Source organism: Hemitrygon akajei, chromosome 6 (genome assembly GCF_048418815.1).
Source record: "Hemitrygon akajei chromosome 6, sHemAka1.3, whole genome shotgun sequence".
NCBI classification, from domain to species: Eukaryota; Metazoa; Chordata; class Chondrichthyes; order Myliobatiformes; family Dasyatidae; genus Hemitrygon; species Hemitrygon akajei.
Window position 1 is genome coordinate 46,221,175 of NC_133129.1, and position 25,388 is coordinate 46,246,562.

A 25,388-nucleotide genomic window follows, 5' to 3' on the forward strand; every position below is an offset into this window, starting at 1 on the left:
GCATGGTCCAAAGGGCTGAAAGGACCTATTCTGTGCTCTATTGCTAAATAAGGTAAAAAAATAATTAAAATATAAAGCTGGAAGAACTCAGCTGGTCAGGCAATCATACTAATTGCTACGCTAGCACCTACGCCTTCTTTCTCACAGCATTCAAGTCCCTAAAACTCCTTCCAGGAGCGGCAGTACTTTACCTATAAGTCTATAAGTGTCATTTATTGTATCCAGTTCTCCCAGTGTGATCTCGTTTATATTGGTGAGACCCATTGGCAGACCACTTCGTGAAGCAGTTTTGCTCCATCTAATGCAACAGTCAGGACCTCCCAGTGCCACCCATTTCAATTCCACTTGCCATTCTCACAACAGCATGTCTATTCACAGCCTCCTCTATTGCCATGATGAGACCAGATGCAGTTTGGAGTAGCAACATCTTGTATTCCACTCGTCCTCATCTCCGTTCCAAATGGATGACCCTCTATTCTGAGACTGTGCCCTCAGGGCCTAGGCCCCCTCAATCATCTTCACATCCATTCTGTCTAGGCCCTTCAACATTCAATAGGTTTCAATAAGATCCTGCCTCATTCTTCTTAAATCCAGCAAGTACAGGCCCAGAGCCAGCAAATGCTCTTCATAAAATAACACTTTCATTCATTGGCTATTTCTGTGAACCTCCTCTGAACCCTCTCCGATCATCAGAGAAATTCACCGATGAGTTTGTGAAGATCATCGCTGATAAAAATTTAACACCAGAACAAGTCAGTAATACTGATTGTTTTTTTACACACTACAAGAAATCTAAAAAAAAGTAAAATGCAAATACACAGCATCACAGGTGGAGAGTGAAAGCCTGCCATTGTTGCTGCTCAACAGCTGATATCTCCAATACTGCTGTGCTGCTCCTCTTACCCTGCACACATTGTATTTTCATAATATTAATGGTATGTAATAATTTTTACTGTAAAGTGCATATGTGTGATGAACAAGCGTTAGACAAAGACTGCTTACCGGCAGCACATAAATTTAGAGTTGGAAATTATAGTGATCCCAAGCTACAGTATATACAGTATATATCATTATATATCCCAAAACCCAAAAATATCGGCAATCTGAAACATGTCCAGCCCGAAGCATTTCGATAAGGGTACTCACCCTGTATTTCATAAGGACTGCATGGATCAAGCAGTTGACAATTTTCTTTCCCGATCCCCTGTGTGTCTGATATGCCATTGCCTGAGGTACTGATATGTGGAGTGCCTCAGTGATTCAAACTTACCATATCTGAAACAACTTCCATGATTTTGAAGCAACAGTAAAGGCCTGTGGACAATGTAAGCTACTCATACTGCTACTGGCCCTGCATAAGATATGCAAGACATACTTTGTCACAAGTTAAAGGGAATGTAGTTCTGGTTCCCAGTTATATCTATTCGTTCACCTGTTCGCCAAATTGTTATTATTCCTCTCCACGCCGTATGGCACATCAAGTGACAACTTTGCCATTTCTATAGTATTTTGTCTGTCTTTTTTTTTTACGAGGCCAGGTTGCTGGCTCGACACTCAACCAGTTCCCTCTAACTTGTAATAACCAGTATGCGCAAAAATCTTCTGCTGTGCAATTTTTTTCCAAGTGCCAACAGCATGTGAGCATTGAATAATTTCTTCATTAAAAACAGTAAAAATAAGCTAGTTCTAAAATCTTCAGACAAATCATCGCAAACTCCATGTTATCAACACTGTCAGAAACCAAAAAAAGTGATTGTGTACAATCGTGTAATATTCTTAACATGCCAATGAGGTAGAGGGTGACAACCCTTTCTTGTGCCGTTTAAATTCCTTTGTGCGCTAGTTGCAAAAGATAAATGCACATGCACACCTTAGAGGGAACATTGTGCTCAAACTAGCCAGTTTGGAAGACGTGCAAGGAGCCGGCGGTTTCGAACCTGGAACCACTCACTTCGAAGTCTGGTGCTAATAATACTGCACCAAAGCCAGCATTTATTGCACTTCCCTTGGTACTCCCTGTGGTAATTCAAAGCCTACTCTGAATCAACCTGCAGCCATACTCAGTCAGGTAGACAGGTAGATTTCCTACCCCAAAGGACATTTGCAAACTGCATTAATTTGATGACAACCCAGAAGTTTACTGACAAAAGGTTCATATTTAATTACATGAATTGAACTACATTTCTGGATCTCCAGGCCCCTGGATACTTATCCAGTAAATTAACTACTTTGTCTCTAGTGTATAATAAATAATTTTGGGCAATGAAATTTGAGAAGCATATTAGTGTCCTTATACAGAGTGCAGCATATTTCTTAATTTCTTCATTGGCAGAATGCAAATTTCACTGGTAATCCTGACAGACATTATTCATTTCTTACTGGCCTGAACTGAAGTGGCCGTTAAAGAGTTAACCAAATAAGTGGGTTTGTGATCACTTACTGATCAGAGCGGGCAAGAGCAGCAGATTTACTTTCCTAAAGAACATGAGTGAACTAGATGGGTTTTTATTGTAATCAGGCAATCTTACAGCTGCTGTTACTTAAGATGGAATCCTTTTTAAATTTCAGATTTATTCATTAGTCAAAGTCAAGCTCCCCAGCTGCCACTGTAGGATTCCATTCATGTCTCCAGATCAATGATCCAGAATTCTGGCCATTCATCCAGTAACATAACCACTCTGCTGTTGGATACTATTGTATGTTTAGCAGTTTAAGAAGCTCAATTGTGCAAGCTTAACAGAAGCATATCTGAAATTCAAAGGTCAGATTTTGAGCAGAGAGTAACCTAGTAATTGGCAGAGTTTAAGTAAAGCTTTTTCAAGATATTAAAGAGCTGTGATCAGATTTAAGGAGTGAAATGGTTTCTTTGATTAGGGAGATTCTAGATAGGGAACTTAGCCTAAAAATTTGAGCCAGAACTTTCAATAATTGTAGAAAATACATCTCGATGCAGTGAGAGGTATTAGTACCTGGTAATCCAACCCAATCCCCAAAGTAATCTGACTGTATACTTTGGGGGCAGGGCTGATTATGTATCAAAAGCATTACTAGCTGGGCTTCAGCTCAGTTCAATCAACCAAGACAGAGTCAGGTTTGGGTTGGGATTTAATTTCATGCCTGAGCAGACTTCTATATGAAACTTGCATCTACAAATGGCGCTAGGCCCTTGGCACCTGCCATCAAAGATGGATGGATTTTAACTAGGAACTGACCAACCTGGGGAAGCTGCAAAAGAAAACCTTACAAAAGTCAGACTGGAGAAGCAGCATGAGATAGGAGGAGTAAGGCAAACCCCCCAACCAACAGATCAGTTCAATCCAGTGAGAAATGGGTAGCAGATAATTAAATAAATAAAGATGAGGCCATACAAAAATCCCCATCCTCAATGATGGCAAAGCCAAGTAATAAGGCTTAATTATTCCCATTAAGTGATATCATGACCTCTTCCAGACTGTCAATCCAATTTTAGCTAAACTTGACCCTGGTCTTGGTGTCCTCTTTTACGCTTCTCAATGAACTTGGTCATTTAACTTGAGGAAAAAGACACATTGAGCTGCAAAGAGTAGCAAAATCTAGCAGCTAAATTTCAACTAATTTAATTCACCTCAGCTGATAAATAGAAAGAGATGAACACACTAAAATCATAAAAAGTAATTGGACCTGACGCTACACCCTCTGCAGTGCTCGAGTCACCTACTCCAACATTAGACACATTGGTATAAAATGAAGAAGAAAATTGCCTATGTATTCCAGGCCAACAATGGACAAATCCAATCTAGTTACTGCCCCATCAGCAACACACACAAAATACTGGAGGCCAGGCAGAGTAAACAGTTACGTTTCAGGCCAAGATCCAAACTGGAAAAAAAAGAATGAGACAATAGAGCAATAAGGTGGGAGGAGGGGAGGTAGAAGTACAATGTTGTAGGTGATAGGTGAAACTGGGAGGGGGAAGGGGTGAAGTAAAGATCTGGAAAGTTGATTGGTGAAAGTGATAAAAGGCTGGAGAAAGGGTGAATCTAACAGGAGAGGTTAGAAGATCATGGAAAAAAGGGAAGGGAGAGGAGCACCAGAGGACGTGACGAGCAGGTGAGGAGGCGAGCTGAGAGAGAGAAATGGGAGTGGGGAATCGTGAAGGGGGGGGGGGGGTCATTACCAGAAGTTCGAGAAATCAATGTTCATGCTATCAAATTAGAGGCTACCAAGACAGAACATAAGGTTCTGCTCCTCCAACATGAGTGTGGCCTCATCGCGGCTGTAGAGGAGACCGTGAGCTAACATGTCAGAATGAGAGTGGGAAGTAAAATTAAAATGGATGGTCATCAGGAGATCCCATGTTTTCTGGCAGATGGAGCATAGGTGTTCAGTGGCTTCTCAATCTACTTTGGGTCTCACCAATCTACAGGAAGTCACAGGTGCATCGGACACCAACAGACTCACAGGTGAAGTATCGCCTCACCTGGAAGGACTGCTCGGGGCCCTGAATGGTACTGAGGGAGGAGGTGTAGGGGCAGGTATGGCACTTGCAAAGTAAAGTACCAGGATGCAGATCAGTAGTGAGGGATGAACGGACAAGGGAACCATGTAGGGTGCGATCCCTGTGGAAAGCAGAAAGTAGGGGGAGGGAAAGAGGTGCTTGCTGGTGAGATTCCACTGGAGATGGCGGAAGTTACGGAGAATTATGTGCTTGACCATGGAGCGAGTGGGGTGGTAGGTGAGGGCAAGACCCTATCCCAGGTAGGGTGGCAGGATGATGGGGTGAGGGCAGATGTGCACAAAATGGAAGAGATGCAGGTGAAGACAGCATTGAAAGTGGACCATCAGTCTGCTCACAGTCATCTAAAGTGATGGAAGGCATCACTGAATACGCTACTTTAAGCCCTGGTTCAAGCATGAACTAAATTACAGAGCCAGATCAATGGGAATTGAGTGAAACTGAACAGCTGAGGAGAAAATAGAAGACACGGGACTATATTGGGCGAGCAGCAGGATAAAAAGACGAGAAATTAATTCAAGAAAGGAGGAGGGGTCTGCAGGAGAAAACACTTGGGAAGAAGTAGAGAGATCAAGGAAGGGAACATGGAGAAAAAGCAGAAATGAAGATGAAGGAGAGATATGCAAGGAAAATAATGCCAATGAGTGATTTGTCTCAATATTGCCTCTCTAACAAGTGGCCTCTCACTAAAAGGAATATGAAGAAGCTGATCAGTGAAGCATCTGCCTCAGGTACCAATATAACTGTGCCATTTCGAATTTTAGGTTCATTTCAGAATGAACACACTCCAACCAGTTCTATGGAAGCTATTTGGGTGTTCGGGGGGAATGGGGGGGGGAGGTGAGAAAGTGTGATGATGATAATAAAGTATTTTTTCAGCAGAACTTTAGGCATTCCCAATGTGGCAAAAGGTAAACAGATTGCCACAGTTGCTAATCAAAGACTCACCTGTAGGCACAGGTACAAGCACCCAAACATAACATGAGAGGAAATTCCCAAGTTAATAGATGTAATTTGCAAAGGAACATTTAATTGCTTAAGCACCAGAAATGTGAAACCAATTATGACATACAACAACCCAAAACACAAACAGAAAATTATGATCCAATGTATTTTAAGTCAAGAACTGATGTTGCTTGGTAGCCATCTGAATACAAACTAGACTGTTCATAATAACCAGAATTTGTGTATTTAAATATATCATTAAAAATATCAAAAACCAATGGAGGCAGAAGGGTCATGTCCTGAGGCCTGTCCCACTCCACAGAAAGCACCCTAACCAGATGCAGCATAGCTCAGCATGGCAACTGCTCTACCCGAGACTGTAAGAAACTGCAGTGAGTTGTGGGCACAGCTGAACGCATCATGGAAACCAGGCACTCCTCCATGGATACTGTCTATTCTTCTCACTGCCTTGGTAAAAGATCAAATATAACCTAAGGCCCTTCCCACCATGGACACTTTCTCTTATCACCCCTCCCATGGCACAGATGATACAGAAGCCTGAAAACTAGCCCCAACCAATTACAAGTCCACCCATACACATCACTGACTGTGATGCCTCCTTTGTGACAAGCAGAATGCTTTCTAGGCACAATTTCACTGATTGAATTATGTGACATCAAGGAAAGACCCCTCTCTTCCTGAGGAACAGGCACGCTGTCTAGCCACAGCTGAGGTGAGGAGGAATCTAGCCACGGTAAGCCCATGCAGTGCTACAGGGCTGGACAACACACCTGGTCAGGTGTTGAGGGACTGTGTGGCCCAGCGAACAGAAGTCTTAACAGACATCTTTAATATTTCTCTGAAAACATCCACTACCCCTGCAGGCTTCAAGGAAGCCACCATTCTGGTGCCCAGAGAGCAACGGTAACTGGCCTTAATGATTACTGCCCAGTGGCATCAACTTCAACAATCATGAAGTGCTTTGAGCGGCTGGTAATGGATCGTATAAAATCCCACCCTCCAGCTACATTGGACCCTTTCCAGTTCACCTATTGCTCAAACCAGTCCACTGATGACGCCATAGCGTCAGCTCCCTAATCCGCCCTGTCCCACGTTAGGACATCTCATACATTAGGATGTTGCTCATCAGCTTCAGCTCAGCATTTAACACGATCACAATCATCCCTCAGATAAACTGTCCCTCTTGGAAGGTCTGGATGGGAATACCCTAGTTGGTCTGAGTTGGCAGCCCCCCAGGGCTGTGTGCTCAGTCCACTGCTGTTCACACTGCTGTCTCATGACTGCACTGCCAGAGTCAGCTCAATCCACATCATCAAGTTTGCTGATGATACTGCTGTGGTTGGCCTCATCACCAACAATGATGAGTCGGCATACAGAGAGGAGGTAGGAGGTAGAGAGGCGTGTGAGAACAACATCCTGAGTCTCAACATGGACAAGACAAAAGGGATGATTGTGGACTTCAGGAAGGCACTGGTTGACCTCTCTGCATCACACATCAATGGATCTGCTGTGGAGATAGTGAAGAGCACAAAGTTCCTTGGTGACCTAACCTGGAGCCACAACACCTCCTCATGAGTCAAGAAGGCACAGCAGTGTCTTCACTTTCTGAGAGGACTGAGACATGCAAGGCTCTCTGCCCCCATTCTAACAACTTTCTACAGGAGCACCATTGTCTGGCGGCGTCATTGTGTGGTTTGGAAGCTGAAGGCATCGAACCACAAGATCCTACTGAGGACAGTAAAAACCACCAAGAGGATCATCGGGGTCTCCCTTCCCCCCCACCCCCCATTTGTGATATTTACTGGGAACATTGCAGACAAAGGGCCCAAAGCACTGTTAAGGATCCCTACCACCCAACCCACAATCTCTTTGACGCACTAAGGTCAGGAAAGAGGTACAGAAGCATCTGGACTAAGACTGCTAAACTGGGTAGCAGCTTCTTCCCTTGGACTGTGAGACTGACGAATACCGTGGCACTACCGAGGTCTCGTCACTAGATCAGCAAGCTGCTCACTGTTTACCTGCACTGCACTTCACTGCATGCATCCTGAATCATATTTAGTTAACTTATTTATAGTATAATATTTTGGTTTATGTGTGCTGTGTGATGCATGTTGTGTGGATACACCATGGTGAAGAGGAACGGTGTTTCATTGAGTTCTATATACAGTCAGATGACAGTGAACTTGAACTTTATGGTGAGTGTGTGAGGACAATCATAGCAGCCCAGGACTCCACTTCTGGTGTTCCTCAGAGCAGTATCTTAAAGGCTTAATGTTCCATCAAGATCTTCCTTCCAAGATAAGATGGGGGGGGGGGGAATATTTGGGAGCAATTGCACAATGTTGAACTCCAACTACCACTCCTTAGAAAATGATGTACCTATGCCTACATGGAGTAAAACTCAGGCATACATGACAAATGATGTTTGCATTGCAGAGGTGCTAGGCAATGGGCATCTCCAAAAAGGAGTCACATAACCTACCATTCACACTCAAATGCATTACCGACTCAAACCCCTTCACCCTGGGCCACCACTCACCAAATCTTCAGCTGGACCAGCTACACCAATATGGATGCCAGAGCAAGTCTGAGGCTGGGTACTCTGCAACAAGAGAATCGCCTCCAGATACGCTGGCCCAAGGTACCAATTAGGACCATGACAGAACCCTCTCTGGTTGTCTGAATGAGTACGACTTCAACAAATTGCTAGAAGTTCAACACCAACCAAGGTAAAGCAGCGATTTTACTGAAGGCCTGTTTCTCAGCTCAAAAATAACTTCTCTACATCACTGGAGCACCAGGTCTACACTGAGTACAATCGATAAAAAACACAAGTTACTTGATTTGGCCACCATGACAGCACCTCACAACTCCATGTTCTCTGGAGAACTGGAGAATGGCAGCAAAGCATGAGAATGGCATCATCCACTATGACCTATTATTATGCAATCCCCTGTACTGTTGCCATGAGTTCTAACACGCACTTAAGGAGCAACATTTCATCTTTTGCTTGGGCATATGGCAGCCTTCTATATCCAACAATGAATTCTACAACTACAGATAATTTAATTTCCATCTGCCTGAATCATTCATGATAATGGCTCCGCTTGTTTGCTTGTTTCCTCTTTGGGAGTGGAGGACACTCCCAGCCTAAACTGCTAGGCATGTCTTTCTACACTGCATTTCACAACACTTTATATACCGGCAAAATCCACATTCAGGTTGGAGGAACAACACCTTATATACCGGCTGGGTAGCCTCCAACCTGATGGCATGAACATTGACTTCTCTAACTTCCGTTAATGCCCCTCCTCCCCTTCTTACCGCATCCCTGACGATATTTAGTTGTTTGTTTTTATTTCTCTCTCTCTCTGCCCATCACTCTGCCTGTTCTCCATCTCCCTCTGGTGCTCCCCCCTCCCCCTTTCTTTCTCCCAAGGCCTCCCGTCCCATGATCCTTTCCCTTCTCCAGCTCTGTATCACTTTTGCCAATCACCTTTCCAGCTCTTAGCTTCATCCCACCCCCTCCGGTCTTCTCCTATCATTTCGCATTTCCCCCTCCCCCCAGTACTTTCAAATCTCTTACTATCTTTCCTTTCGGTTAGTCCTGACGAAGGGTCTGGGCCCGAAACGTCGACAGTGCTTCTCCCTATAGATGCTGCCTGGCCTGCTGCGTTCCACCAGCATTTTGTGTGTGTTGTTCACAATTCCTTCATTCTTTTGTCTGGGTTCCTGTATTTCATTGTCATCTTCAACAGTAGGTATGAAAAGGCAAATTTTAAACAAAAAAAAAGCTGATAATACACAAGGATCAATCACAGGTAAAAAGGTATCAAAAGATTCAATTGAAAGTATCATGAAGAATACATTTTAGAAACTAGAGGTGTGCTCAGCCAGTGAGCACGCAAGTTTGCAGACAGGAAAATTGTTTTGCTTATTGAAAACTATGCTTCTGAGGAAAGCAAAAGAAGGAAAAGAACTACTGTTGTTAATTAAAGCAAAGCAAAGGGAAGAACCAAATGAAACACAGGACTGACAGCCATAGAAAAAAAGGAAAGGACATTAAAAAAACAATTTATACTAATAAAAAGGAGGGGGAAGAGCTGATTTTTACTAATAACACACAAAACTGAAATAAATACTTTTAGTCATTTTGGTTCCCATGTTAAATAAATTATTTTGATTATATATTTAGGAGCTGTACTTGGAACTACAACATTATAAATGCTTTTTCAATATTTAAAGACAAGAGCTGAAGACATACATTTTACACCTAAGAATTAGTTGGCCAAATATCCATTGTGTAGAAAACACTTGACAACCTTATATGGAATCCTCTCAGCATTTCAGCAGAGAACCAAGAGCATAAGTTATTATCATTACTCATATAAGCAGGGGACCTATGTCTCAGTAGGCTGCTGGAATTCTTAGAGGAGGTAACCAAGTTATTGCTACCCAGTGGAAATGGTTACAAATAGAAACACAAGCTGCATTAAATTTAACACTATCATTCTCAGGATATCACAGAGTGTTTCAGTGAACCAACACTTTCAAAGTCTATGACCCTTGTAGCTTTGAAAAAGTTGTGTCTAATCGAGCTTATTTGTGCTAAAAAAAAAGTTGGCATCAAAAAGGAGGAAGTGAGGTTATTGGAAGCACAACTGAGACACAAGAGAGTCGGCAGATGCTGGAAATCTGGATCAATATACACAATTGCTGGAGAAACTTAGTAGCTTCGGTAGCATCTGTGGAGGACAATGAACCATTGACGATTCAGCTCAAAGTGTCAACTGTTCATTTTCCTCCATAGAAGCTGCATGACCCACTGAGTTCCTCCAGTATTTTGTCTATGTTAAGCATGGTTCTTGGAAGGTTGCTTCTGCCAATTATCATCTCAATGAATTCTACATTGTGTTATAGACTGAACCTTTCAGAAAGAAGAGCTTTTGGGGTAGAAAGGGAGGAGAGCAAAACAAAAGGTTAAGTAGCTTTGATACTACCTCTGTTCTTGTCACTATTAATGAATTATTATTCCAAAGGAAAATATTATTTGGAAAGTGAGACACAAGGAAAGAAGAAACAAAGTCTTGTTTTGTTACATCAACTTAAAGTATAATACAGTTGATTCTGTTTAATCAGAATACATCAGGACCAGTACATTTCAGTTCAATTAAGCAGCTACCCCAATTAGCCGAAGTTTCATAAAAATAATTAAAGAGATATAAAAAAAAGATAAAGTACCATTTAACTGAGTAACAAATTACGTATTTAAATAAACTACCAAACAAATTAGGACATTGTCAATACTACTACAGCAATATAAAACAATGCATTAGTTTCCAATAGTTATTGTTAGAGGATTTCATCCAGTGTACACTGACGTATTCTTTTGTTTGCAAATGAACAATGGCAGCGCAGACACACGGTGCAGATAATAGACTGCCTTCATGCAATACTTTTGATGATTGCATCCTTTAAATCTTCACTTTCATTGTAACATTCAATATGATTGTCAATACCTTCAAATTCTTCGTAGTTCCTAACTTGTTCAAGTAGTGAAATTGCTTCAATTTCACTCCTGGTCATTTCTGGCATCTCCAAGCCTGCATGCTTGAAACCACAGTGAGCAAAACAGAGCAAGGTATAATTGTCTTACTGCTTATTTCTCACTAACTATCAGTATCAAAATCACTGCTTTTTGAACACAAATGCATGCAATTGATGCTAGTTTAAAACTGCCCACTCTAAGCACAGTGTAGTGTCTAAAGGCCACATGACTGACACCACTTAGAAGCTGTTCAGTAAGTTATCTTCCCTAATTAAGCAGCATAATGTCCCAAATGAACAAAGGAAATCTCTGCTATTTTCTCGATTAAATTTTGTTCTTTAAGAGTTGTCCCAAATAAGCAGCTGCCCCAATATCTGATAATCCAATTAAACAAAATCTTTTGTATATTCAACATAGTAGCAAGTTTGTTCACAACAAAGGGCTAATTAAACAAAAGATGAAATCATGTCTTTTATCAAGAATGTGTTTCCTTAAGGTTGTCATAGTTGGGTGGGTAGTGGGGATAAGCTCCCACTATCTATTAAATGCTTGCCTTTGATAACCAAGTCCAACTCCTGGCCTTCAGGTGTGGTTTAGCTACTAATCCCGCTGGATTGTTCCTTCTGACAGAATAAGAGACAATAGTGGGTTAATGGCACCTTAAAACCAGTTGCTTCAGCAGATGGGGCTTGTCAGCCATGGTTGGCAGCTCACCTACAAGAAGGAAACCCAAGATCAAACCTCTGCTGCTTTGCGGCTGTACCCATTCACGGGGAAGGCTTCGGGAATAAACTCTTCGAAGCAAAATCCTGAGCTGGAGTCCCAAAGGCAGTCCTATGTTGAGTCCAACACTCCCTGGCAACTCCTGGTGTCAATACAGTTTGGTGTAGGAACTCAGCTGGTGTCAAATTGCATCAGTCTCTTCTGCTCCTTTGGATTTATCAGGTGCATGCAAAGGAAGAGCCTACTACATGGGCAACAGCTTGCTCTCCATATTATAATGCCTTGCCTTGGGTACTGGCTTGTGAATCACCAAGACAGCGAGGACACAGTATCCATGGTTAACCCTGACCAACAGGAGGCCTCAATAATAATCTTCTAAAAACATGCAGATGCTGGAAATCTAAAATAAAATCAAACAACATTGGAAATATATAGTACATCAGGTTGCTCCAGTGGGAAGAGAAACAGAGCTACATTTTCAGATTGGAGATCCTTCATTGTACTGGGAAACAACCCCATTTTAGTGATATTAGTAATGGATAAATATTGACTAGGATTTTAAGAAGAATGGCCTTGGGATCTCTGATATGATTCTGAGAGGACAGGTGGATCCTTGGTTTCCTTAGTACTGCACCACATCAACTTTATTTCGTGGCATCAATGGGGAGGAATAAACAGTTGATGATTCAGGTTGTGCTCCTTCATTGTCAGGTCTTGGCCCTCTCCATAGATGCTGCCTGATCCACTGAGTTCCTCCAGCATTTTTTGTGTGTTGCTCTGGATTTCCAGCATCTGCAGAATCTCTTGTGTTTAAAACTTAATTATGTGGCTAAGTCTTACAAGAGAACTTCATCCTAAAACTTTATTGGTATAGATGAATACTACTACCTAACACAATTTAAACTATCAAAAACAAAATGTGGCAAACACTAGATACCCAAAATAAAAATAGCAAATGCTGTAAATACTCAAGTCAGGCAGCATCTATTGAATGGAGAAGTAGTAGTGAAATCATCCAAGATTTTTTGTGGTTTCTGCCAAACCATACAAGAAACTAGGACTGCTGTCCCAAAGCTTGGAAAAAATATTAAAGAGAAATCATGTAGGAAGGAAGAGTGAAGGGGCAGTGAGATTTAGTGAAGCAATTTTAGAGTTCAGGCTCTCAGGATCTGAGAGTTCTGTGTTATGGCGAAGGGAGAGGAAGGGCAATCGGGAGAGCATGAGAGAGTCTGAAATCATACAACTCTGTTCACTAATGGTCATGCTAAGAAATTCATCCCTCGCTGATAACACTAAAACACCCCCAAACACAACAGTTGGTTGGATGCAATATTCAAACATTATTCCATTCAGTTCAAAGAAATGAATCTGTAGACAGAGTACAACATATTGATAATCCTGTATAGTTTGTTGAATTTCCAGACAAAAGTATTCCAACATTAATTAAAGCATAAGATTAAATGAAAAAGTAAACACCAGATGAATGGCTGTGATGCTTCACTCCCAGATGAGCTCTATGCCTTTTATGCACACATTGATAGGGACAATAAAACTACACCCATGCAAATTACTGCAGCATCTGCTGACTCTGCGATCTCTGTCTCAGAGGCCAATGTCAGAACATCTTTCAAGAGGGTGAATGCTCACAGGGCATCATGCCATGATGGTATACTTGTTAAGGCATTGAAAACCTGTGCCAACCAATTGGCGAGAGTGTTCAAGGACATCTTTAATCTCTCACTGTTGTAGTTGGAAGTTTCCGCTGCTTCAAAAAAAGTGCCCAAAAAGAACACAGTGAGCTGCCTCAATGACTATCACCCAGTTTCACTCACATCTACTGTGAAAAGTCCTTTGAGAGGTTGGTCATGGTCAGAAGCAACTCTTGCCTAAGCAAGGACCTGGACCTGCTACAATTTGCCTACCGCTACAATGGATCTACAGCAGATGCAATTTCACTAGCTCTCCACTCGACCTTGGACCATCTTGACAATAGCAATACCTACGTCCGGCTGCTGTTTATTGATTACAGCTCAGCATTCCACACAATCATACGCTCGGTTCTAATCAACAAGCTCCAAAACTTGGGCCTCTGTACTGAATACTTGATTTCGTCACCAAGAGACCACAGACAGTGTGGATCGGAAATAACTTCTCCTCCTCACTTATAATCAACACTGGTAAACCTCAAGGATGTATGCTTAGCCCACTGCTCTACTTTCTCTTACCCATGATTGTATGGCTAGGCACAGCTCAAACGCCATCCATGAATCTATCGATGATATAACTATTGTTCACGGAATATCAGATGGTGATGAGTAGGCATACAGGAGTGAGATAGATCAGCTGGTTGGGTAATGTTGCAGCAACAACCTTGCAATCAACATCAATAAAGCCAAGGAATTGATTGTGGACTTCAAGAAGAGAAAGTCAAAGGGAACACACAATTTCTACACTGAGGGATCTGCAGTGGAAAATGTGAGCAGTTTCAAGTTCCTGGGTGTCAACATCTCTGAAGATCTATCCTGGGGCCAACATGTTGATGCAATTACAAAGAAGTAATGACAGCGACTATATTTCATTAGAAGGTTGAGGAGACTTCATATGTCAGCAAAGACCTACTCAAATTTCTACAGGTGTATCGTGGAGACCATTCTAACTGGTTGCTTTGCTGTCTGGTATGGAGGGGCCAGGATCAGGAAAAGCTGCACAAATTTAAACTCAGCTAACTCCATCATAAGCACTAGCCTCCCCAGCATCCAGGACACTTTCAAAGGGTGATCCCACAAGAACATGACATCCATCATGAAGGACCCCCCATCATCCAGGACATGCTTCCTTCTCATTGCTACCATCAAAAAGGAGATACAAGAGTCGGATGATACACACTCAGTGCTTCAGGCATGGCTTCTTCCCCATGCCATCAGATTTGTGAATGGACAATGAACCCAAGAACACCAACTCACTTTTTTTTTGCACTCTTTTTGATCTGAGACAAGATGGTGCCCATGACCAATGGCGACACCCTGCAGACAGCTGATGAAACTACTTATTCTTCTTTGTCTTCTTCTAAGTATGCATCTACTACTAAACTGCATGTGAATAGAGTCAGTGAGGTACATTTTGATGTCTTTTTGGGCCGACTAAGCGATCTGGTACTTTTGCTGCCTCCGGGGGAGTGCGGCAAGGTTAAGAGCAAAGTGCGCGGCCTAAAGGCAGTGCATGAACCCATGAGCGGTTCCATTACTCCTCATCAATTAAAGTGTGGAGTAAGACGGAGATCGATGAGGACGAGACTGGAAGGTGAGCAGGTGTCCTACACCGTCTCTTTGCTTTTGACCAGTGTCCTTCTCCATCACTGCTGCTGGAGAAAGGTACAGGAGTCTTCCTCATACTGTAAGGTTTGATCAGTGCAGACCTTGGCTCTGGACTTGTTTTATTGGTGAACTCTCTGCAGTTCGTGTTACATGTGTTTCTTGTTACTCTTTTTTTTGCCATTTTGCAAAATTTGATCAGGGCGCTTCAGCATGGACGGGCTCTGCAGCCTGTAGTCAATGAACTAGACAGCACTAAGCTGAACTGAACTGAACTAAACAGCACTCCCAGACCATTTTCAGGACTCTGTGGTTTAATGTTTAATATATTTGCTTGCTTTTTGGCATTTGCACAATTTGTTCTTTTTTTCTCACACTGGGTGTTTGCTGTTTTCTTTGAACAAGTTCCATGGTGTTTCTTTGCTTCATGGCTGCCAGCAGAAGGACAGATCTCAGGGCTGTATACTTTGATAATAAATATACTTCTAATCTTTGAATCTCTACTTATCTACTTAATTTAATTTTTGTTTTAATTGTATAGGCAGTCCCCAGGTTACGAACGAGTTCCGTTCCTGAGTCAGTCTTCAAGTCTGATTTGTACATAAGTCGGAACAAGTACATCCGGTATTATTTAGCGTCAGTTTGTCAAACATTTGTCTTAGCATATAGTATATATTTTACCTTTCAATGCATATAAAACACTTATTTAATGTTACGTATTCCAATAATTAAACCACTGCGTTGCTTAGTAATAATTGTAGCTTTTATCAGGGTAGGGCCATTCTCACTTTATCCTTTAAAACTGTTCCGATCATTGACCGACTGTAGCCTAATGCTTTTCCAATGACCGACGACATTTCATCTCTTTCCAAACACTTTATTATTTCCACTTTATTTTCAATCACGATCGCTTCCCATCAAAGAAACAGAAACACTGCGGGCAGCGGGTCCCGGCCTCCACCGGCTCCTGAGGTCCGCTGGGTCTTAAGGATCACCGCTCTGAATTCCCCAGGTCCTAAAGTCCACCTCACTGAGACAGGTTAAATGGGACAAGTGGGGTCTGCGCTGGGTTTGGGTATTTGATCCTCCACAATATTCCATGTGGGAATTTAAACTGGAGGTGGCTTTTTTTTTAACGAGGTCAAGTTGCGAACTCAACATTAACCCAGCACGGATGGTACGGGAGTCACTGGATCGACATCAACATGGCACGGGAGCGGTCTGTCACTGGATCGAACTCGGGAACCTCCGTTCTCCAGCCCAGCGCTGATCTCAGTGTGCCACCAGCCTGCCGGACCAGGGGTGGCGGAGTCAGGGTGTATCTTGCTAAGAAAAATTTAAGCCAAATACAAAGTTACACACTCAACACAGTATCAATGGCAACAACTTAAAATGGCAGACGACGTCGTGATCCGACTTAAAATGGCGGACGGTATTCTCCTTCCTTGGTTCGTAAGTACGAGTTGTCTGTAAGTCGGATGTTCATAACTCAGGGACTACCTGTAATTTATAGTTTTTATTATTCCAGGTGGCTACACATCGAGGATTTGGAAGTCATCCAAAGAACAAGGGATAGATCTGTATGGAAAACCATGGTCACCAACATCCACATCGGATATGGTACCGAGGCAGACAGACAGATTATTGCAATGTACTGCTGCTGCAAAACAACAGATTTCATGACAAATGCCAGTGATTTTAAAGCTGATTCTGCCGATGCTGGAAATCCAGAGCAACACACGCAAAATGCTGGAAGAACTCAGTATGTCAGGCAGCATCTATGGAAGGGAATAAACAGTCAACATTTCAGGCCGAGACCCTTCCTCAAGACTGGAAAGGAGGAAGGAAGAAGCCAGAATAAGAAGGCAGATGGGAGGGGAAGGTGGATGGGAGGGAAAGGAGTACAAGCTGGAAGATGATAGGTGAAGCCAGATGCGTGGAGGATGGGGGGTGAAGTAAGATACTGGGAGGAGATAAGTGGAAAAGGTAAAGGGCAGAAGAAAAAGGAATCTGATAGGAGAGTGGATCATGGGAGAAGGGAAGGAGCAGGGGCACCAGGGGGAGGTGATAGGCAGGCGAGGGCAAGAGAAGAGGTAAGAGGTAGCCAGAGTGCGGAATGAAAGAAGATGGAAGGGGTGGGGCTAAAATTACTGGAAATCATCTTTCATACTATCAGGTTGGAGGATAATAACCAGACAGAATATGAGGTGTTACTGCTCCAACATGAGTGTGGCCTCATTGTGCCAATAGAGGAGGCCATGGACCAACATATTGGAATGGGAATGTGGATTGGAATTAAAATGGTTAGCTGATGGAAAATCTTGCCTTTTGTGGGTAGAGTGAAGGAGCAAGAAATGAAAGCGGGCCAAAAGAAAGAAATGTGCCAATGCAGGAAACAGTAAGTTATGTTTGTCAAGCGACCATACAATGAAAATGTTACTTTCACCACTGAGTGTAATTTTAAAATAATACTGTACATTTTATTAATCTTTGGAGGCAGTGTGATTACAGTCATGGCTTGGCTTCACGAACGAAGATTTGGGAAGGGGGCTGCCCACATCTGCTGCAGGCTTGCTGGTGGCCGACGAGGCCAATACGGGACAGGCAGACCCGGCTGCAGAGGCTGCAAGGGAAAATTGAGGAGGATGGTCGTAGACGTGGGCATATCCTTCGGCCTGCGCAATGATTTTTTTTAGGTGGAGTACTGTGTGTGCAGTACTGGCCCCACCCTTTACACCTGGGGTTCATCTGCCATAGCCTAGCAAGCTGGGACGGTGACAGCGAGGTCCTCGGGTCATAGGAGTTACGTTGGAGTGTCCTTCGCCTAGGTAGATGGCCTGACAAGGCTGACGAGCCCCACCTGCCTAGGGTTGGAGTCAGAGTTGTCCTTCTCTTAGGCTGGCTGCCAACCAAGGCTAACGAGCCCAGCCTACCCCTCCAGTGATACCGCCGGACACTCGGTCATGCCATGACGTAGCAAGCTCGGTGGAAACGGGAGGGGGGGGCACCAATGAGAAGGTGTTGCTACGGACGCAGTAGTGTAGGAGAGGCCATTTGGAGCGGCCTCCCGCCTAGCAAACCAGATAGTGACGACACGACGATCACTACACCGGGAAAGAAGAGGCGATGTATTGTGCGTGCACTTTCACTAGGTGAGGCCCTTAAAAATGCCTCCATTAAAAATGCATTAAAAATCTAAACAGAAATTTGAAAATAATACTGAATATTATTATAACCACACAGGCACACTGTGTTTTAAAAAAGATTGTGATGATTGAAATTTTTAGTGCTGGCTTAAAATTGATTGACTAAAAATGGTGCGGTTAAGTTTTTAGTGATTTACCAGAGGGTACAAGCAGTGCTTCAATAACTGTTCTGGTTCACTGGGTGTTCCCACTCCTTTCTATTTAATTTGGTGCATTGAAATAGCACTGATAATATTAAACTGAAGTATCAATCATAATCTAAATTCTTTTTCAGTTTATTAAGGTTGGATTCCTCATAAGGTTGGCCAATAAAAATATAACATTGAATTCTGTACCAACTTGTTACTTGCTGTAACTTTTAAATATTAACAGCTGTTCTGGTGAAATCTGATAATTTAACATGTTTGTAGAATATTAAATTAAGTTCTCAATTTTGCTATTGTAGATGAAAGTACAATGATAACTATAAACTATAGGAATACTTGTGGTTATTCACAATAATTAACATGATTGAAGGGTTGTTCAGTTTTATGGTCCAGAAATGCAACACAATAAAGTTAATTATACTAAAATACAGAGGGAACTATTGCTTGGAATTTCATTCCAGTCAGTCACTCTATGCATGCTAGTGATGTCAATGTGTGATGCTTTGCCTCCACAATTCTCTGTTTGCTTCAGTGGAAGCAGAATAGAACATGCTAGCACTTCTTCATAGCACTACCAGCTTGCAATGAATTTCTAAGCACATATTTTAACATACAGGAATTTGTGTACAACAGTAGAGATGAGCTGCTCTAATTATACAAGGCCCTACTGAGACAGCATCCGACATATTGGTTTTAGATCCAATCTTAGGATAAAGGGAGTGCAGTTAATGTTCACCAGCTTGATTCTTGGTGGGGTTAGATTTGTCCAAGGAGGAAGGATTAAGTTGAATGGGTTATAATATGTGATGTTTAGAGGAATGCATGGTGATCTTAGTGAAATAGAGCAATTTGCTGTGAGGGTGAGGGTGAGGGTGAGGGTGAGGGTGAGGGTGAGGGAGAGGGAGAGGGAGAGGGAGAGGGAGAGGGAGAGGGAGAGGGAGAGAGAGAGAGAGAGAGAGAGAGAGAGAGAGAGAGTGACATTGACATTTGCATAGTCCGATAGTTTTGAGACACTAACTTGCTCCTCTCCAGTTAAAAATAATAAATAACTGTTGGGAATGCCCAGTCTCAAACCAAGGGGTTGGCCATTCAGTACATCAATGAGCAATTTCACCATCAGAAGGGCAACTTGCCTTCCCAATAAATATTTCTTTACTGCTTTTGTATACCTCATCTATGAACATAAACTCCCAGCAATGTGCAATAATGACATTTTTACATTAGTGATGTTTATCCCTGAAATTAATCTTCATATTTACCGAAATTACATGTTTGAATTATCTATCCAGTCACAGCTAAAGAATCTCTTGCCATAACATCCTGACACAATAATCTATGGGAACTATTCCCCCTTCTGATCTGGAGTTGACTTAATTAATGATATTTGCTGAATATTTGACTGTCTTGTATAAACTGGTCTCCTACTTACTTCAGAAACAGTATGTTCTTGTTAATCATAGTCTGGTATGGCATCTGAAGTGATGCATGTCAGTGCCTTTTTTAAAAAAAAGTCTGAACAACCAAAGCTGTTATAATAACACACAGCATCAACATTATTATTAAGTTCAAAACTTGATCAGACTGACCTCATGACGGCTTTACATTATCATTCTGCACATAAAGTAGTTCCTCAAGACAGAAAAAATATTAACATGCATAAATATGAAAGTATTGTATAAAACTATAAAACAAGGCTTACCAAAGTATAAAAACATTTAAATGAAATAGTGAATAAAAAGTGCAAGCTTAGATACATGGCAAAATAAGCAATCTATAAAATTACATGCAAATCCATGTATGCAGTTCTATGGTATTGTTCAGTTTTTAAAAAAAATTTTTTAGACACACAGCACAGAACAGGCTTTTCCAGCCCAATGAGCAGCCCACCTATTTCACACTAGTCTAATCACAGGACAATTTTCAATGACTAATTAACCTACTAACCAGTACGTCTCTGGACTGTGGGAGGAAACCGGAGAACCCGGAGGAAACCACATGGTTATAGGGAGAACGTACACACTCCTTATAGATGGTGTCAGAATTAAATTCCAACCTCTGGACTGTTCCAAGCTGTAATAGCATCACAGTAACCATTATATTACCATGATGCTATGCCATTAAATGCATCCCATGCAAAATGCCATGGAACTTTTTATATAAACATGGCCATGCTTAACAACATACAAGACAAAGCTGATTTTAACCAGTATAAGCTCATAGAACGTACAACAGAAATGGAGCAGCATACGGTATACTAACTTGTGTTAGCTCTCACAAGGATCACTCAGATCCATCCCATTTCCACTTGCTGTACCCTTGTCATTCCTTTCACCAATATTAATAATCTTCGGTTTAAAGGGTTATTTGATAATAAATTCAGTTTCAACACTACTCTGTAGGTCACTCTCATATCATCCAATATAATCTATATCTAGTGTTTAATTTTACTCCCTTTACACTGTTTGCAAACATTATCAGACATAAAAAATCTGAGCTTCCTAATGAGCAATTATAAAGGAATCAATTTAACTTGGGCAGAATGATCCAGAGCATGAAGGTTTAAATCAGGAAACCTGGCTGCATAAACATGCCTTGTATCTAATTGTGGACAAATGGCTACGGGGATCTAAACAAGGCATTTAATATAAAAATGTGCACAAGGAAGAAATAGGAGAAACTATTTATATTCTTGTGGATGAGTTTAGACAGATTCAGGATGTTTAGAAATGCAATAAGAAAGCATTCCCTCCTACAAAAATAATAAAGAGATCTTTCAGCTGAAAGAGCAATTGAAACTTTCAACATCCAATACTGGATACAGATCAAAGGCAGAGTGTGAAGTTGAGTCTGGATTTAACGTACTGAGATGGAAGACAAGCATCCAATAGTCTCCTCATGGTTCAATGTTCTTCACAGGTCATGTAAGAGTCTCATTAATCTGAACACACACAAAACATTCACCTTTATGCTTTCTGAATTTGCTTGTCTAAAAGACTATCACATGAAGATGGCTGGCATGTATTATTTCTAGATATTTGCAACATTAAACAGCAGAAATCTCGATGACAGCAGGCGGCAATAAAAAAATTTAACCACAAATGTTCTGAAAATTGTTTCTCACATCCGGAAAATACTGATTCACACTCAGTACACTTCCATTGCTGGTAAATATCTTACATACGTATCAATGCTCTTTTCAGCATTAGAAGTAGTTGATTAGGTACTTCAAGCCTGCTCTGCCATTCAGTAAGATAATGGCTGATGAAAATGTAACCTCTACTCTCCTGTCTACATGTGGTAACCTTTCAGCTCCTTACTAATTAAAAATCTATCTACCTACATTCTTAGAATACCAAAAGCACAATTTCCACAGGTTTTTTATGCAAAACAGTTTCAAAGTCTCACAACTCTCTCAAAGAAACGAAAAATCCCTCATCTCTACCTCTCGTTCCAAGTTGCAGATCATTCCATGAGAGAAAATATCTACCTTGTCAAGAGCACCTTAGGACTGAATGACAGTGAATTTGTAGGCCGTAGAATCAGTGTTTCAGATTTGTGGCGAGTGAAGATAGACTGCATGTTTCAATCAAACTGGCCCTCATCCTTCTAAGCATCAGTGAATGCAAGCCTTTCCTGTCCAATCTATCCAGTACTTGTGTAGAATTTCTTAAAGGATACTTGCAGGTTGAGTTGGTGGTAACTAAGGCAAATGCAATGTTAGCATTCATTTTGAGAAGTCTAGAATATAAGAGCTAGAACCTGATGCTGAGGCTTTAAAAAGGCATTGATCAGATGACATATGGAGAATTGTGAGCCGTTTTTGGCCCCCTATCCAAGAAAGGATGTGCTGGCTTTGGAAAGGGCCCAGAGGAGGTTCATCAGAATGATTCCAGGAATGATAGGTTAACATTTGAGTAAAGTTTGGCGGCCCTGGACCTGTAGTTGCTGCAATTTAGAAGAATAAGGGGTGGGATCTCATTGAAACCTAGCAAATATTGAAAGGCCTAGATAGAGTGGATGTGGAGTAGACATTTCCTATAGTGGGTGAATCTAGGACCAGAGGGCACAGGCTTAGAGTAGAGATATATCCATTTAGAACAAAGATGAGAAGGAGTTTCTTGAGCCAATGGGTGGTGAATCTGTGGCATTCAATGCCACGGACAGCTTTGGAGGCCAAGTCTTTGAGTATATTTAAAGTGGAGGTTGATAGGTTCTTGGTTAGTCAGGACATCAAAGGTTACAGCAGAAAGCAGGAGAACGGGGTTGAGAGTTGTAATTAATTAACCATGATGGAATGATGGAGAAGACCTGATCGGCTAAATGGCCTAATTCTGCTCCATTATCTCATGGTCTAATCTACTCTCATGAGATAATCTCTCCTATTCAAGGTATAAGTTCAGTGAATTTTCTCTGAATTGCTTTCAACAAACTAGCATCCTTCTTAAATATGTAAAACATTAGTATCTAGATGTGGTCTCATCAATCCTCTACATAACTGAAGCAACAAGAGTCTTATAAAACTCAAATCACTTTTGCAACAGCATCAATGGGGCATCTAAGGGGTGAGGTTACCCAGATATAAACCCCAACTACTGCCCTCTAGAGGAAAAGAGGAATCTAGCACACATTGGGATTCAATGATTGAGAATGTTCTTTCTTTGTGTCACATTTAGTCTCTGACTCTTTAGACATGCTTTGTTAGTACATGAAACTTTAAGTGAACCCTGGTGAAACTCTAGAGATATAAGGGTCTGCAGAAGTTAGATTCATAGAGCACTACAGCACAGAAAGAGACCCTTTGGCTCATCCAGTCCACGCTGATTGTTTTCTCTGCCTGGGTCGACCTACCCACACCTAGACCATAGCCCTCCATACCTCTCCCATCCATGTACTCATCCAAACATCTCTTAAAATATTGCAAGTAAACCCACATCCACCACCTTCACTGGCAGCTGAGTAAGTTCTAACCTATTCTACCTTTCCTTATAAATCAGATCCTCAAGTCCTAGCAAAATCCTTACGATTTTTCTCTGTACTCTTTCAAACTTATTGATAACTTTCCCATACGTAGGTGACCAGAATTGAACTCTGTACTCCAAACTTCAACACAAGATCAAAACCCCTGTACTCTATGCTCAGATTTACTAAGGTCAATGCGCCAAATGCACTCTTTAAAACCTACCTACCGACCTGTGATGCCACTTTCAAGGAATTATGGATTTATATTTCCAGATCCCTCAGTGTTCTACCATGATTTGTCCTTCCAAAGTACAACACCTCACATTTTCCTGCATAAGATTACATCTGCCATTTTTCAGCTCATTTTTCCAGCTGGTCCAGGTCCTGCTGTAACCTTTGGTAGTCTTCTATACTGTCTACTACACCCCAATCCTGGAGTCATCCACAAGTTTAAGAATCTAGTTTACCAATTTATCATCTAAATCAGTAATACAGATGATAAACAACAACAGACCCAGCTCAATTGGGATCTGGAGCAAACAATAAATGGCTGTAAGAACTCAGTATTTCAAGCAACATTTATAGATGGTCAATGTCTCAGGTCTAGACCCTGCATCAGATCTGAGTGTATAGATGTCAGAGGGAGGGTGAGACAGAATGGTAGGTGATAGCTGGAATCTAGGGAAGGAGATGATGGACAGATGGATCTAGCTGGTCAATGGGATGGAAAAGCTGAAGGGAGGACAAACTCTGATCAATAGATATATGGGTAATCATACCACTCTGCCCTCCCTGCACCTAGTTCCATCCGTCCATCATCCTTCCCATATCTTCATTCTACTTATTCACCTACCAGCTCATCTCCACCTGCTCACTCACCTTTCTGGCCTAGTCCATCTACCTACTCTCTAATATTTTTCCACATATCACCTAACACCCCCTGTTTCACCTCTCCCTCTCAGTTTTACACACTAGTTACCTTCGTCCTTAGACTCACAGTCCTAGTGCAGGGCTTCGAGCCAAAGTTTTGACCATTCCTTTATCTCTAGAGATGCTGCTTAACTTTCTAGGCTCTTCCAGCAGTTTGTTTTCTTTATTCATTAAAGCATTCAATATCAAAGAATATTCTTTCCACATGATGAGGATGATGACGACGTCGACTCAGGCCTGAGAGGCCAGTGTCGGGCATTCTCATGCCTTACAAGGCACGGAACGAAAGACTGTGTGGCCTGCCACTCCTCACACAGACATTTTGCGGTATTTTTTTCTTTATATTATGAGGTTGAGTTGCGAGCTCAACACTCAACTCGGCACGGATGGAAAGCGTACTCAGGAACGGCCCGACTGGATTCGAACACGGGAACCTCCGTTCCAGAGTCCAGCGCTGATATCACTGTGCCACCAGCCGGACTTAACAATTCCTTCCACAACTATTCTTTAAAGAGAACAGCTTGGCTGTAACCACACCCTGCTCTGTTAGTCACTAAAATTAAGAAAAGTTTTTAGTGACCACATTCACTATTATAAGTAAGAATATGCATTATTATCAGACATTGAACTTTCATCAGTACCTGCATCCAGTAGGCATTGATCTGCTTCATCCAGAAATGAACCTGCCTGATCTGTCTCCAGGTCAACATGCTAAATAAATGGAAGACAATCAGAATCAGAATTAGTTATTATTTATGTCATATGTTGTGGAACTTGTTGTAGTCAAAGGTTCATTTTTGATTTATTGTCAAATCATCCATGCAGAATGCAATACAACTCTGATAGTCATCTTCTCCAGACAGCCAAAATCCATGGCAGTCACTGAAAGATAAGATATCAAAACCACCTCCCATCATACGAAAAAGAAAAAGAAACAAAAACTCGCTAACCCCAAACCCCTCCAACCCATATCTCTCACAAAAAGCTAACAGATCACCCACACGGAAGACAGCAACTTGAACATCAATCCTCACCCCCCCCCAATTCCTCACTCGCACAAAAACCAACAGATCGCCCACACGAAAACAGCAGCCAGTGCAT

General features: G+C 41.8%; 1 protein-coding gene across 3 annotated transcripts in view; it reads right to left on the reverse strand.

Annotated features, from left to right (window-relative positions):
• arhgef28a (Rho guanine nucleotide exchange factor (GEF) 28a) overlaps positions 1-25,388 on the reverse strand; it is a 385,900-nt gene that overhangs the window by 200,859 nt on the left and 159,653 nt on the right. For all 3 annotated transcript variants that reach the window (XM_073048304.1, XM_073048303.1, XM_073048302.1), the window contains exon 9: positions 24,929-24,998. In XM_073048304.1, the coding sequence (XP_072904405.1) occupies positions 24,929-24,998 (70 nt within the window). The remainder of the gene's footprint in view (positions 1-24,928; positions 24,999-25,388) is intronic.